The 17243-nt window shown below is 36.2% G+C and overlaps 1 protein-coding gene across 1 annotated transcript in view; it reads left to right on the top strand.

Moving 5' to 3' along the window:
- Positions 1 to 17243, top strand: part of TBC1D32 (TBC1 domain family member 32) — a 180101-nt gene that overhangs the window by 86566 nt on the left and 76292 nt on the right. Inside the window, exon 23 of the mRNA XM_081251576.1 lies at positions 2730 to 2818. Within this exon, the coding sequence (XP_081107702.1) occupies positions 2730 to 2818 (89 nt within the window). The remainder of the gene's footprint in view (positions 1 to 2729; positions 2819 to 17243) is intronic.

The following is a 17243-nucleotide window of genomic DNA, read 5'->3' as shown; positions in this document are numbered from 1 at the left end:
GGGAGTCACCATTCAACTCACTACACCACCAGAGTGGCATTTTCCTCTACCTCCTGTCTATAGACTGAATGTTTGTATACCCCCCAAATTCATATGTTGAAACCTCATTCCCATTGTGATAGTATTTGGAGGTAAGGTCTTTATGGGGTGACTAGTGCCTTATTAAAAACCCTAGAGAAACCTCTCACCCCTTCTGCCATCTGAGGACACAGCAAAAAGATGACTGATTGTCTGTGAACTAGAAAGTAGGTCGTCACCGGACACAAAATCTCTGACAACTTGATGTTGGACTAACCAGCCTCCAGAACTGTGAGAAATAAACTTTCTGTTATATATAAGCCACTCAGTCTATGCTATTCTATTACAGCATCCAGAATGGACGAAGACACTCCCCACTTTGAAAAACCCTAAGGGAGGACCTTAATAGACTGAGTTTTGTTCATGGATGTTTATGGACTAACCAATCACAAACCACTCCTAATAGTGCAGGTGTTAGGAGTATTGGCATTATGGTTGACATATTCCTCACCCTTCACTTGGCCCTTTAAGTAAAAGGGATCAGTTAGCACAAACACAGCCATTGGGACAATTGTAAACAGAATAGGCACTCAAACATATATTGATTTATAGAGAATGCATATTCCTCTTTGTTTTTCCAGTCTTAGTTTCATTCTGGCTTACTAGACTACTGAACATATTCTCAAGCTAGACAATATGTTTTTAAAAAAGCACAGAGTTTCAGGCTCCTTTTTGAGTCCCAAGCCTTACTTGCACTAACTTATTTCTCAGAAGCTGTTGCTTAATTTAGGAAACTGATTGCCTTATTGACACACATTGTAGTGCTTAGAAACCGAATTTCTCCATAAGGTGGGCTTCCCAGGAGTTTCCTTTACTTCCCTAAGTGGTGATCCATCAGTGTAATCCTCTCTGAAGAAGAATTTATTTACTGTAACATTTGTTCTCTGAAAATGCATTATCATTGATAGATAGCTGCTATTAGCTTGTTGGTAATACATTCTCTACCTTGTATTCATACAGTATCTAGTACTTAGATTCAGAACTAAAACTTTGGAGTCACAGGGTGTCACGTACTGTTTTGAAATGAGTGTCCAGCTAAGTAGCAGCCAACAAAGACAGATTATGTAAGATAGCAATCTTTTCATTCTTCATTGTTAGGCAGTTTATTTAATATTTGCTGATTGTAAACTCTTTGTGCTAATATTATTTACACATTTTACAAGATGTTTGTAGAATGGTAAACGCATTCCTAAGTGTTCCATGTAAACTTTCAGTTGGTAAGTTCATACAAAATCCAGTTTTTATTGTGTCTTCAGTATTTTTCAGATGTGATTTTTAGATCCATTATTTCCTCCTCCTTACAGTCTTATTTCCTGGCCTCTTACATATTTGATATGTTTGTACTATCATCTATATAGACCTCAGGAAATATTATGTGACTTTATTCCCTAGCATAACCGTTCTTCTTTTGCCCTGTTGGTTACAGAAATATCTTGAATTTAAACTCATGGAAAGTAACAAGTTTCTTGGTCAGGAAAGTGATCAATGAGAGAGACAAGTATTTGCTACGAATAAATTTCTTAGACCTGAACCCAAAGATATGCACAAAAGCCAGGTCTTATAGAAAGAAAGCCTTTTAGAGAATGCTCAAAATTTTGTGATAGGCTTAAATTGTCAGTGCTTGGGACAGTTGATGGCACCTAGGCATCAGGTTCTTTCTGTACTTGCATCAGTGATTTTTAAGCATGGTTACCCATTGCAACAACTTTGGGAAGCTTTTACAAGGATGTTAATGCCAGAATCATACCCCAGGGATAGTGACTTAATTTCTTTGGGATAGAGCTCGGGCAGCTATTATATTGACCTTTTTTTTTTTTTTTTTTTTTTTGGCTGTGTTGGGTCTTTGCTGTGCGTGGGCTTTCTCTATTTGCAGAGAGTGGGGGCTACTCTTCGTTGCAATGTGCGGGCTTCTCATTGTGGTGGCTTCTCTTGTTGCAGAGCACGGGCTCTAGGCACGCAGGCTTCAGTAGTTGTTGCATGCAGGTTCAGATGTGGCTTGCGGGCTCTAGAGAGCAGGCTCAGTAGTTGTGGCTCACGGGCTCTAGAGTGCAGGCTCGGTAGTTGTGGCACACGGGCTTTGTTGCTCTGCGACATGTGGGATCTTCCCGGACCAGGGCTCGAACCCGTGTCCCCTGCATTGGCAGACGGATTCTTAACCACTGCGCTGCCAGGGAGACCCTATATTTACTTTTTAAGTTCTCTAGGTGATTACAGTGTTTGCTCAGGGTTGGAAACCACTGATTTACATGAGCAGAGAATATCTATTAACAAAATCTCAAATAGTTCCTAGATAAAACTATTTAAATCCAGTGTTCATGCGTCCATTTTTAGAGTTCATATTTGTTTTTCAAGGTAGTTTACATTTTTAGCAGTTTAAACGGTATTTAACTGGCTGCAATAAGCAGCTTTGGCTAAACATTTGATTCATTTCAGGAATGTTTACACGTCTTGATGCTCATACCACACCCAGACCAATTAATTCAGAATCTCTAGGGGTGAGATTTAGGCTTAATTAAAAAAAGTTTTTTTAAACAGCTCCCTACCATTCAAATGCAAAGCCGAGTTTGAGAACCACAAATCTAAATAAATATTTGTTGATTTGATTTTATTTAAATGGTTTCAGCCAAGAACAGTCTAAGTCTCTTTTACAGGATATTATTGACAGACTTATAATTTTGAATTCTGAAGCCAAGACTCGTTCTTTATTCAACTATGAACAATCACACATCTTTGGTCTAAGGTAAGATGCTGAATTTCACTTGATGTTTTCTTATTGCAAAAACAGTTAAGGATATGTTCTATATACTTTTAAAAAGTATTTAAAATAAGCTAATTTTTAAAACATGTTTAAAGGTAATTTGTCTTCCTGTAATATTACAAAGTAAATTATAGTCATTAGATTTTTACATTATGGCCTTTGCCACATTTAGGTTCTGTATTATCACAGTGTCTTTCACTTTTGCTCGATTCATTGGAGGCATTCTGTGTACTATTCAGTTTACTCAGGAGTCAACTGGGGCTTCCCTGGATTGGTGTTGGATTGGACTTCTGCCATAATGTAGTCTTGAAAGAGGCCTGGAAATGGATGATTTTTCTCGCCCAAATGTTGCTCCTCAATGTTAATCATACTCTTTAACCCAAGGTTTAAATATTTTCTGGTTGAATTTATATTCCTTAACATTTAAAAGCAGCTGAATTAAAGAAAATTTTCACTTTCATAGGTTCATGATTTCCCTTCTACTAGCAAAGTAACTTTTTCAAGTATGAGGGGGAGGGGGTCAGTGAGAATGTTCTACCTAAGAAATAAAGCAATTACTTTTCTAAAATTAGATTTCTCTAATGGTAGTGTATAAGTCTTAAGCCTTTTTTTTTACATTCATTAATAGCTGAGCTTCATTTTTGGACTTTATAGTTCAAAGAAGGTAGGAAAAAAAGTTGCAACTATTATAGTTCTTTGGGGTGGTATGCTCTTTATCTCAAAACGTACTTTCACATTAAATTTTAACTTTCTGTGAATAGCATCAGATAATCATATAGCAAGCAGTGATGAGGAATTCTGGGGAAAATCTATCAGTAGAATCTCCTTTTGAATAGCAAGTATGTTTCTGAGTTTTCTAATTATAGAACATAGATTTTGGTCTCTTGTTATTAATACATTGAGTGAATTTTTTTTTTCTGTATGTTTTCTTTCTTTTATAGAGTAAGATTTTCTTTTGGTGTTCTTCTGGCAAAATATTTAGCAGTAGGATTTTAAGTCATGTAAAAAGCAATCCAAGAAGTAAAATGCTCCTGGGAATAAAATATATTAATTTGCATAGTGTATGCTTTCTCATAATGTCTAAATGGAGTCATTCAATCCTACACTAGAAAATTTGCCATCCCATTGTTGATACATATAATAGCCGTGCAATATAGTGGTCAGCAACATGGACTCTGGAGTTAGTCTACCTACTGTTTACTAGTTTTGTGAAGTGAGATCTCAGTTACCAATCTGTAAAATGGAGGATAATTATATACTTTTCCTCACAGAGTTACCATGAGACTTACATATGAAAAATTAGAAGGGCTTATAGCAGTGCTTGGCACATAGCAAGACTATAAAAATGTTAGTAATAGATATAAAGTAGCAGCACTTTGTTTCTTTACATCTGTCTACTTGCTGTATATGGTTTTTGAGTTTTACTTAGGAAATAAATTGACTTCATTTTTTCAGTATCTCAGTAGTCTTCCACATCTGCCAAGAAATGTGCTGTTTACAATATCAGCATTCAGACAAAGAAAATGACAAAACCACTTTTTGAGGAACAGTTTGTATTTTAATTTTATGTGTCTTTTAACAAATTTTTCTTTGACAAGAAATTTCATGGTATTTTGAAGTCCATTCTTAATACCCAGTTGTATTTTTAAGTTATGCATCTCAAGTTAACTTTCATTTTTTAAATGAAACTTTCACTTTTCTATGAAAGTTTACTTTCATTTTTTAAATGAAACTTTCATTTGTCTATGAAAGTTTACTTTCATTTGTCTACTGTTTCAGTCTAACATTGGTCACTGAGGTCCAGTGGTGATAATTTAAATCATAGCTTAGTATTATATAAATCTCGTGTTTCTATGTATTTCAGATTTTTGCCTGTATCATTTTCTTTCACTTCCACAGTTTTTTGTTTTTAATTGTACCGTTCCCTCCCAGTAAATCATCTCATTAATGTGTTTGATTTCTACATTTAGCATTGCTTTGTTCCATTCACTTTATTTTTTTTCCCCTTGCTTCAAAAATCTAGACAAGCATGATGGTAAGTTTGACACAATTTCTTTAGGTTTACCACAGCTCTTAGATGAGGCTAATTTGGGGCTTAAGGAAATGTGGATTTTCATATTCAACAGCATCACATTCTATTTAAGTTTCTGAATTTTTATTTGCCAAGATCTTCTTACAAATCTTATACTGTAAATGACTAATATACAAGAAGGTTGCTCCTTTGATTAGCCCTCCTATCCTCTTTGTTTCCACTTCCAGCCTGTCCTTTTCTACTACTGGTATCCGTGTGCAGACATGCCTTCACATGTCCCATTTCACAATGAAATGAAACAAAACAAATGCACAAAGAAACTCCTCGACATCACATCTCTCTGCAGTCACTGTCCTGTTTCTCTGCCTCTTGCAGCAAAACATATCTATACGAACTGTCCCTACTTGCTCACCTCTGCTTACTCCTCAGACCCCTTAGATTTGACACTGATTTTACAGTTCTGTCAGAACTGCACATCCTGCTCATCTCACGGTCACTTATAACTTTTATGCTGATGAATCTAGTGGATTCTTCTCTTTTTTTTTTTTTTTTTTTTTTTGCGGTACGCGGGCCTCTCACTGTTGTGGCCTCTCCCGTTGCGGAGCACAGGCTCTGGATGCGCAGGCTCAGCAGCCATGGCTCACGGGCCCAGCCGCTCCGCGGCATATGGGATCCTCCCGGACCAGGGCACGAACCCGTATCCCCTGCAGCGGCAGGCGGACTCTCAACCACTGCACCACCAGGGAGGCCCGGATTCTTCTCTTGATTCTCATCTTACTGTAAGTAACATTTGACATAATGGGCCACTTCTATGTGAAAGTTCTTTTAGCTTCTGTGATACCACATACTCCTATGGCTGCAGTTTCTCCTCCTTTTCATTCTCTAAGCAACCTCTGAATGTTAGAATACTCAGGGCTTGGTCCTGGGTCCACTTTTTCTCTTTACACTCTGCCCCTATTTCATCCACTTACTCCTTTGCCTTTAAGTATCATCTGTATGCCAACGGATGCCCCAATTTATATCCCCAATCTAAACTATCATTCTGAGCTACCAGACTCATATATATGATTTCATCCTGATATCTCAATTCATACATTTCTCAGATATCACAAACTTGTCTAAAATTGAATTCTTGGGTCTTCTCCCACAAAAACAAAACAAATCTTTCATTCCCATCTCATTAAATGGCCCAACTATCTATTTAGTTGTTCAATCTTGAGTCATCTTAACTTTCTTTCTTTGTGTTCCAAACAATAATCTGTCTTTATTATAAAGAAATTAACCAATGCAGGAAATTAAATATAATAAATTAAATGAAAGTCCTCCTAACTCTGAAAGTGATATTATTAACACTGAGGAAAATCATTCTGGATGTCTTCTATGCATATACAGACAGAAGAATAGCTGTATGGAAATATTTTATAAAAATGGAATCATAATATGGTTTCTATTTTAAATTCTAAATGAATTTTATAGAAAAGGAAAAGAAACCCTAGTGAAACAGAAGGAATTGCTGAATTTCAAATAGCTGTTTTTTCACTCCAGAGGTAATTATTTCCCCAGCATTTCCTAGAGCTTAAGAACAAAGATTATATAAAACACTTCAAGTGGTTTGAGCATTATAATTCACTTTTAGATAGTATGCTCTGTGCTACATGTGGGAGATGTAATAATGTGTAAATATGATGTGGTTCTCATTCTCTTTAACCTGGCTACCTATTGAGGAATTGGATTTTAAGATAATGAAAAACGTGAGGTAATTAATGCAGAAGAGAATAGCATCTTTTTTTTTTTTTTGCGGTACGCGGGCCTCTCGCTGTTGTGGCCTCTCCCGTTGTGGAGCACAGGCTCCGGACGCGCAGGCTCAGCGGCCATGGCTCACGGGCCCAGCCGCTCCGTGGAATGTGGGATCTTCCCGGACCGGGGCACGAACCTGTGTCCCCTGCATCGGCAGGCAGACTCTCAACCACTGCGTCACCAGGAAAGCCCGAGAATAGCATCTTTATAAAGCTCTCCATCTTCCCATTTTAAATAACTGGCAATTCCAGACTCTATTATGGGCCTTTCAAGGAGCTCCAGGATATCTCCACCTTTCCTGTGTATAATATTTTCCACCTTCCTCAGCCCGAACTAATGCTCTGAGTAGGTTAGACTTATCTCCCTCAAGCACAGTGTTTATTATTGCCTCTATACATGTTTGTCTTGAATAGTGTCTTCACTTTTGCTGTCTTTGTACAAATTTGGATCATCCTTCAAGGCAAAGCTTGCTTCATGAATTACTTTCTCCATGACTTATTATAAGAACACTCTGATAATTTTCCTGAATGTCCTTTGCCTTTTTTGTCATTCACACATTCTTAATTTTATTTCTATCTCTGACTAAAACTTAAACTTCCCAAGGGAGTATCATTTTCTTTTACTTTCATGTCCACCACATTGCCAAGTACTATTTGGTTATTTGTTTAACATTCATTTGCTAAATCTGTTGATTAAAAACAGTTGCCTGGAAACTTCTTTAAAGAAAGTTGTACATTTATTATATGCTGGGTGCAAATTATTTTCTTGAACACCTGTCTTTTAAGGGCACTAATTAAGGCACAATGAGGTTTTTGTCCTCGATAATTTGAGCTATAATTAACATGACACATTAATTGCAGGTGTGTAACATAATGAATTGATACTTGTATGTATTGTGAAACGGTCACCACAAAAGTCTAGTTAAGATCATCATCATACATAGTTACAGGAATCTTTTTTTTCTTGTGATGAGAACTTTTAAGATTTACTGTCTTAGCAGCTTTCAAATAGGGAATACACTCTTCACCCATTTTGCACCCCCCCCCCCGCCCCCTGCCCTTGGCAATCACCAGTTTGTTCTCTGTATCTGAGCTATTTGGGTTTTTTTATTCCACATGTAAGTGATCGTACAGTATTTGTCTTTCTGACTTATTTCACTTACTGTAATGCCCTCAAGGTCCATCCATATTATTGCAAATGGCAAGATTTTGTTTTTTATCACTGAATAATCTCATTATATGTACCATATTTTCTTTATCCATTTATTCATCAATGGCAATTTGTTTCATGTCTTGGCTACTATAAATAATGCTGCTGTGAACATGGGGGTGCATATATCTTTTTGAATTAGTGTTTTCATTTTCTTTGGGTAAATACCTAGAAGTGGAATTTCTGGATTATATGGTAGTTCTACTTTTAATTTTTTGAGGAACCTTTGTACTGTTTTCCATGATGGCTGTACCAATTCACATTCCCACAACAGTGCACAAGAGTTCTCTTATCTCCACATCCTCACTAACGTTATTTCTTGTTGTTTTTGATAATAGCCATTCTAACAAGTGTGAGGTGTTCTCATTGTGGTTTTGATTTGCATTACCCTGATGATTAGGGATGTTGAGCATCTTTTCATGTACCTGTTGGCCATCCGTATGTTGTCTTTGGAAAAAAAGTTTATTTAGACCCTCTGCCCATTTTTAAATCAGATTTATTTATTTATTTATTTATTTTTTGCTATTGGGTTATATGAGTTCTTTATATATTTTGGTTATTAACCCCTCATCATGTATATGATTTGCAACTTTTTCTCTCCCATTATGTAGGTTGCCTTTTCATTCTGTTGATTTCCTTTGTTGTTCAGAAGCACTTTAGTTTCATGTAGTCCTGCTTGTTCATCTTTGCTCTTGTTGCCTTTTATTATTGTTGTAATATCCCCTGGAAACTTTTGGTGTTGCTCAGGGCTTAGCAGTTTAAGATTTTCTCAACCATCTGTAGGTTAGAGGAATTTTATACTCTTCCCTAGAATATTTTATTTCTGTATGAAAACTGTATATCTTATAGAGAAAGAATTACATCATTATTTAATATTAATAGTTTTCTTTATATCAAACTAAAAATTAAGTTTTAGTTATAGACTGTAGAATTGCTTATTTTTAACATCTTAAATCTTAGGTAGTCATTCTTAATTATACACATTAAAATTTAATATGGTTAAAAATGTTAATATAGTTCTCCTAAAACCTATTACTTCTTTACTTGAAACCTTAATGTGGCCTATTTGTTAATTTTCTACAAAGCAAAACTCAGGAATCTATACTTAAAGAATAGCCTTTAAAATTAATCATTTGCTGTTTCAGTTATTTTATATTTATCAATCAGTAAGTTTTATACATAGTATAATGAACAGTTTTGTGTATAACTAACTTTGTAAAAAAGTTTGACCTGCAAGATGACTTTAAGAGGAAAAGTGAAAAATGCATATTTGTTTTTCAGTTTAGAAATAGCCTGGTTATCTTGGACATAGACAAGTGTTAATATTCCATCACAACAAATCGCCAAATTATTTATTTCCAGTGACCCAGATGCTAACTAGAGTTAAATCTTATTAACACTGGTAATAAGAAATAATTTTAAAATTCTCTTGTAATCTTTTTTTAACATTGGAAATTAGAATATGACTGCAAAACTATCCATATTTTGGATTTTGGATATACACACATGTACATATCCAATATTTAGTTTTATTCTATTAAGTTAATTTAAATAATCAAATGGTCTGTTGCTAATCAAAGATATCAGTAACTGATTCAGAATTCTTACTTAATCAAAGAATTCCTGTTTATATAGAATAATTGGAATATAATGAAAACAAAAGAAAACAATACTCATTTCCTCTTAAGGGAAAACTCACACCTCTTAAAGACAACCACCACTAGCCTCTTCATGCCTATATTTCCTTTGGCTGAAAATACTTTTTTGAAAAATATGCTTATTGTTTTTAAACTGCCTTAATTATTTTAAATTATTCTTTCATACCTATAAGTATTTATCTATCTCATAATTTAAAGGACTAAATAATATTCCAGTACATGGATAAGTCCCAACTTTCTGTTTTTATACATGTAGCTTATTTTAAATTTTTTATTGTACATCTTTATAAATATCTCTCCATAATTATTTCTTTAAAACTAATTTTTAGAAATGGGCTTGCTTAGTTCAAGTGTAGGCATATTTTCAAACCTTATGTATTTCTATCTGCCCTCTTTCTATGATTCATTTTACTTGACTTCTCTGTACCATTTTATATTCTACCCACTTTCGACACTTTTTCCTTTCATTTGGTTCATTCATTGAGAAAATAGTTATTGAACTACTAAGTGCTACACTGCTGTATATGGTCTGCTGGGGAGAATTCTATGGCTTTGATAAAAAGGATTCCAGAAATAAAGAGACCAATCATTTTTGTTGACTTTTCCTTTTCTACTACTTACCTTTCCAACTGAGTTGTAGAGTATGTCTTTAGTCCTTTTTCCATTTTTTTTCCTACAGTGGCTTCAATTTTCACTTCTTTACTGGCTAACCCTATATCTGTGTATCTATCCCTAAGCTTTCTCTTGATCATATGTCCAAATTTTATTGAACATTTGGATATGCATACCACACAAGTTCAGCAAACTTGTATGTTCAAAAACTATACTCTGTTTATACTTACAGAAATCTGAACTAACTTCCAGCTTCAGGAGATCCCAGAGCACTTTCTGAAACTGAGATAGGAATTTGGTACATAGCGCTAGTGAGCAGGCTCTCCACAGCCCCTGCTCACTCTTTGCTGCTCATGTTGAGTTTTATTGGCAAACTGACCCTGTTCTGTTTTCTACTCTTCAGATATGGTTATAGGTATCAGAAACTTTAAGCTCCAGATTTGGAGGTGTGGTTAGTGTGTGTGTAATTCCTGTCTCATTCTTGTTTTTGAGCATGCAGGGAATGCTGTGTGTACTAATCAGAAGGAAATCTTTTGTATTGGATTTTTATATCGTTTGGTTAAGTAAAATATACACACACGATGTATTATTAGATATGCATTGTTTCAGTGTATTCAAGGAAGAAATTCTAGGAAAAAGTGGCGGGGGAGAGAAGAGGCTTGTGACTGCAAGCATGAGGTAAACAAAGAATATTCTTGGACTTCATTCAAGTAGAGATGATAGCTAAGAGTAAACTTCACAGAACCATTCTGGTAGCCTGGACAAGTGCCCATCTGCTCACATTAATGATATGATGGTGATAATTAAAAACTGACATATGGGACTTCCCTGGTGGTGCAGTGGTTAGGAATCCGCCTGCCAGTGCAGGGGACACAGGTTCCAGCCCTAGTTCAGGAAGATCCCACATGCCTCGGAGCAACTAAGCCCGTGTACCACAACTACTGAGCCTACAGTCTAGAGCCCGCGAGCCACAACTACTGAGCCTCCGTTCCACAACTACTGAAGCCTGCGCACCTAGAGCCTGTGCTCTGCAATGAGAAGCCACCGCAGTGAGAAGCCAAGCCACCGCATTGAGAAGCCTGCACACCGCAACGAAGAGTAGTCCCCACTTGCCGCAGCTAGAGAAAGCCCACGCACAGCAACGAAGACCCAGTGCAGCCAAAAAAAAAAGTGACATACAAAGAATATAGTAATTAAGAACAGAGAATTCTTCTGGTGGTGAGATTTGATTTGGGTTATTAGCAAACTCATGGGGGGTCTGCCATATTCAGGATACATTCCAAACCAAGTGAAAAGATTAGGCCCAAATTTCAGAGATTGTTTTATTCCTTGAAACAGTTCAAATAAACATTCATATTAAGGAGACACTGATTTTCACTTCCAGAAATGAATTGAAATTCAGAGATGTTTGGTTGGATTTTTAAAATAATTTTCTATATACCATGCATTATAGGCACAAATTCTTTTAAACTTTTGAATATTATAATGTGTATTAACTTGGTATTATCCTGCCTCAAGTGCCACAATTTCTGATTTGAAATTCTAAGAACTTATTTGCTATCTGCATCTAATCTTACCTGAAGTGATGAGATTCTTTGTAGTCTTTATTTAGCCTGCCTAATTTAAATATCAATATATTTTGCCAAAGAAATATTAATATGCTTGATTATGAGGTATTGCTCTGGACTCTGTGTATACTGTATTTTGTTGCTAAATGCATAAGAATTTAAATTATTGGTCCTAAGATTTATGGATAAAGAATCATAGATCTTTGCATCATGACTTTGCAATTTTTAAGTCACTGAGGGTGAAGGGGAGGAAGAGGTAAGGGAAAGAAAAATTATAGAGTGTGTGGTATTTGAAAATCCAGCTTTGCAATGATGTAAAATGCCCATTTCCACGAAAGTGGGGCCTATGGCTCAGCTGCAGAACTCTCAGCCTCCTGACTCATCCAGGGCAAATGGACTCTCCTCAAGTCCCCCCTCACAGAGGCTCACAGTGTGGTTAGTGTGAGCTGGTTCACCTCATAGCTTGATCACATTGTTAACAAAAACAATCTGGCCTAGTTATCTTTGCTTATAACTAGATTATGCTAATTGGTACCTATTCAAGGGTATATGGATGTCTCCTGGTGAGCATCAGCACTTTATGCATCTGTGTGTAGTGATAAATCAGATGTCTGTAATTTATTTGGGGTTATAGAATGATACATATTAAGAGCCTTTTTTATCCAGTGCGTAAGAATCCTTTAATTAGTGTGCTTATATTTTATAATATTACATAAAACATAAGAATATCTCAAAATTTACAGGGTCAATATAAAGTTAATGTTATATTCTTAATAAGTATGTAACAACATATTGCTATCTCTTAAGAGCAGTAACCAATTATAGTCTAAATGTTTAGCATTCAGTCCTGCAAGTTTCAGGATTTTGGTAACTCTGGTTAAGAATTCTTTGCCCTGGAGTTCTGACTGAATATACTTAGGTTTTTCTGTTTGTTTGTTTGTTTTTTCCTTCAGAATACTTCTATTTTTGTAGGTCAGTAATGCCAGTTTCCTATGGTTAGACCTAAATCCTTTCCTCAGGAGGAATTTTATTTCAGGTTTCTAGTGTAGACAAACTCATTAGGAATGTTAAATTGGCATTTAAATTTTTCGTAATTTCTTCACCCAAAACATTTCTTTATGACCAAAATTAAATCATATTGATTCAGTTACATTACATTACAGATAAAATTTAACGAGGTGAAAATAACTTTCTTAGAAAGATGATTTAGAGTTTAGAAAACAAATATTGATTTTAATTATTTGAGCAGAAGCAAAGGACTGAGTAAAGTTCAGATTCTGTGCAACTTAACTTCACTTTCCAATTCCAACAAAGAGTCTTTGTTTATCTTTTTTTGGCAGAGCAGCTGGAGAAGGTATTAGTTCATGGTCTATTTGATATCTACCAAACACTATTTTTTGTTTATTTAAAACAATAAATGTATATAGTTTAAACAGCCAGAGAATATGGGAAAGGTTTTAAGAATGCAAAATAAGTAATTCTCTACTTATCCTTCTCCCACTCCTCAGAGGCTGCCACTTTCAAGTCCTTGAATTGTTTCTTTTGGTAATCACCTCTAGATTTTTAAATAACATGCTTATATTATGTCTTGATTTTTGAAATTTAGATTTGATCTCGTCTTTTTTGAATACTTTAAAATTATTTATTTATTTGGCTGCGTTGGGTCTTAGTTGCAACACTTGGTATCTTTGTCGCAACATGCGGGCTCTTTAGTTGCGGCACGTGAACTCTTAGTTATGACATGTGGGATCTTGTTCCCTCACCAGGGATCGAACCCAGGCCCCCTGCCTTGGGAATATGGAGTCTTAGCCACTGGACCACCAGGGAAGTTCCTGATCTCTTGTCTTAAAGAATTTCGAGTCTTAGGACTTAGGTTTCCTCTGCTCTCCCTCTCTCCCTGCTCTATAGTTTTATCACAGTCTTGATGAAATCACTGTTGAAAGTTTACATTATTGTGTCTATATAAATATTATTCATTTATGGGCCAAGTAGTATACTATGACTATTTTCTTTTTCCTACTTTATTTTTTCTGAAGTTAACAACTGCATGGCTTTTTCCCATTTGCTTCATTTTCTGTGTATCTACTAATGTATTTCCAGACTGTCCTAAAAAAAAAAATACACTACCTCTGCTACTGCATAACACTTGTACAGTGCTCATTATGTCCCAGGTACTGGTATTAGTTTCACATTTAAATCTCTTAATTTTAGAACCACCCTATCAAATAGGTACTCTAATTAGCTTCATTTTTTAAAGTGACTCAGCTGAGCCACAGAAGTTAAGCCTTTTAAGATGACACACCTAGTAATTAATGAAGCTGGTGTTTGGACCCAGATGGTCTGGTTCCAGAGAATGTAATGCCTGACCCATACATTGCATTGTTTTACAACAGGCATCCCCAACCCCTGGTACTGGTCTGTGGCCTGTTAGGAACCGGACCGCACAGCAGGAGATGAGCAGTGAGCGAGCCAAACTCCATCTGTATTTACAGCTGCTCCACATCGCTCACATTACCGCCTGAGCTCCGCCTCCTGTCAGATCAGCGGCGGCATTAGATTCTTACGGGAGCTCAAACTGTACGGGATCTAGGTTGCGCGCTCCTTATGAGACTCTAATGCCTGATGATCTGAGATGGAGCTGAGGTGGTGATGCTAGTGCTGGGGAGCGGCTGCAAATACAGATGATCATTAGCAGAGAGGTTTGACTGCACAGAGACCATAATAAATCAATTGTTTGCAGACTCATATCAAAACCCTATCAGTGAGTGGCAAGTGAAAACAAGCTCTTGGCTCCCACTGATTCTGAATTATGGTGAGTTGTATAATTATTTCATTATATATTACAATGTAATAATAACAGAAATAAAGTGCACAGTAAATGTAATACACTTGAATCATGCTGAAACCATTCCCCACCCACCCCCCAGTCCATAAAAAAATTGTCTTCCACGAAACCAGTCCCTGGCGCCAAAAAGGTTGGGGACTGCTGTTTTGCAACATAAATGTCAAGGGCCTTTTAACCATTCTGTCCAATTATATTTTATAGTCTCAAGGTTTTTACATTCTTGGAGGCAGGGACCATGTCCTGTTCATATTTGTGAATAAGAAACTAAAAGACATCAGGTAATATTTTAACTTTTTTTCTTATATCACATGTGTTTGTACTGGAGGATCTTTTAGCCTTATATATCAGCCTTCCTGGGATTTCCCTTCACCGTCATCCTGGGAATTGCTTCTTCTCTCTTCTGAGTTGGATTCTCTTTTACCTGGGATTTAATTTCCTATTTCTTGGTTTACTCCCATGTTTTGATGGAGATAACTTTTTCAGAAAGGATTGTGGGATGGAGATATCCACAATATAATGTCAGGGAGCTACAAAACAAATGGGTAAGTTGTAACTGATTTCGTAGGTCAGCAAAGCTAAAAGTAAATTGGCAGGGCATGCCCAGAAGCAACTTTTTATCACAGTATTCTAGAAATACTAGGAATTAGAGACACCACTGAAAATGGAGATGAAAATAGAGGATTAGGTGTGAAAGTCTAAGATATTCAATAATAGGATTAGTTCAAATTATAAGATTTAGATATGCCCTCACATTCTCTCAATTCCTACCCACTCAGCCTAGGTTACTGTTCTTCCCAACTTCAGCAGAACATTGAAGGTTTACCTTCTGGAAATCATGAATCAGAGACAAGTGCAGCTAAGGGAAGGGGTATTGTGTTGAAAAAGATTAAATGTTATTATCTGTCAGTTCAAGAGATATATTAGCATTCAGTTTCCTCTCCTTCCCAAATTTGTTTTTCTTAGCATTAATAAGGCATTATTTTTCCATCTGCTTAGTTTTTCCCTATGTATCTACCAGTAATATATCTCAAAACTTTTTCTGCAAAAGCATAGTAATAATAATGTCAAATACAACAGTGCTTACTGTCTGTCAGATATTATTCTAAGCACTTGGAGGATTGGTTTAAGAAGATTGGTGGAAGAGGTATATAGATGATCCTCTGAGAATACACTCAGATTGAGGGAATATTTTTGACTCATGTCAATGCTCTGATCTCTCCTTCTGCAAAGGAGGTAAAATAATCCCTTTTGTTTGTGTCAGCCTCTTTCCTCAGCTACCCTAGTGCTTACTCAGCTGGGCTTATGAGCAAAATAGACATGGTGGCAGGGGCTAGACATTGTTTATCAAATAAGGATCATAAAACAGGAATATTTATTTAACAAAGAGAACATGGATTTGCTCCAAAATGTTAGGAGACCATGTGTGTATCTTGTATTGCCCCTTCTAGAAGCTCCGTATAGTATCTAATCAGCCATTAAGTTTGAACATTTAATCTGCTGGATTAAAGACTCAAGTGATAGAGTTTCTAGATTTGGAGCCTGCCTCAGATCTTATTCTAGCCTCTAGGTCACATAAAGTTGATAGTTAAGGGTTACTTGATATAAATCAGAGAAGCATACCCAAATAATGTAGGTGTTGCTTCTAAAACTCACAGAAGCTAAAATCATGCATTATGTCACTTCATTGGTGGTAAATAGTATAAGATTTAATAATACATCATGTATATTACATGTGATATCTTGACATTCTAGGCCACTAGAACTCAGAAACTTCACTGAGATGCCAAGGAAATGTCCCAGGTTTTTTGGATCTCTCACTCTCTGGCACACCTATTTTTTTTTTTTTAATTAAAACATGTAGAATGCCAGATACTTCCTTTTCACCTAGGTCCAGTTAACATATCATCAGTAGAGTCGTTTTTCATGATGACCTGAGGGATGATAGGACAATCAAGGCTGCCCTGGACTAAATTTTGTTAAAATGAAAGATGTATGTATGTCCATGTTGGGTAAAAGCAGACTGCTCCTGGTATTCACACTGGCCAAATTAGCAGTATCTTCTCAGTTAGAGGCTTTGTTAATTTACTCTCCTAAGGAGACTTCATCCTGATTATGTCTTTTGTTACATATATTGAACAGATACACTAAGGCAGGAAACGTGTGCAGACTGAGCAATTCAGCATAAAATGTCTAATAAAGATAGGGACTTAGCCTTCAGTGCCTGAGGTGAGATGAGAAAGCTGTTATTAGATGTCATCAATAAATCTGACTCAAATAAGGCAGTAGATTTGATTGAATATCACCACAGGTATACAAATGCTTTCATGGAGTTACTACAGGGGCCTGGATCCTTCCCCACTTTAAGTAGTCATGTCATGCCTCCAAAAGCTTTGCTGTAGGCAGACAAACTCTTATGTCTTCACCACCTTCAAACAGCAACACCATATCCCTGAGTGCTAGACTGTTTGGGTTCCTGGGAACCATAAGGCTATAATAGTGTCGGTAATATTTGCACATTGTAAATATTCATAGGATTGTATGAAATAGAGAAATAGAGAATGAACAGCTAAGGTCTGTGATTACTGTCTGTCTTTTGGTGTACAGAAACTTCTATTATTTTGATAAAAATAACCTATAACACCTAACAACCTAAGGGGGTTTGTGCCTGGGGTAGGTAGACTCCATC

The sequence above is a fragment of the Mesoplodon bidens genome (assembly GCF_964165515.1).
Source record: "Mesoplodon bidens genome assembly, chromosome: 12".
NCBI classification, from domain to species: domain Eukaryota; kingdom Metazoa; phylum Chordata; class Mammalia; order Artiodactyla; family Ziphiidae; genus Mesoplodon; species Mesoplodon bidens.
The sequence above is the reverse complement of the archived record's forward strand: the minus strand, read 5'-3'. Positions and strand labels throughout refer to the sequence as shown.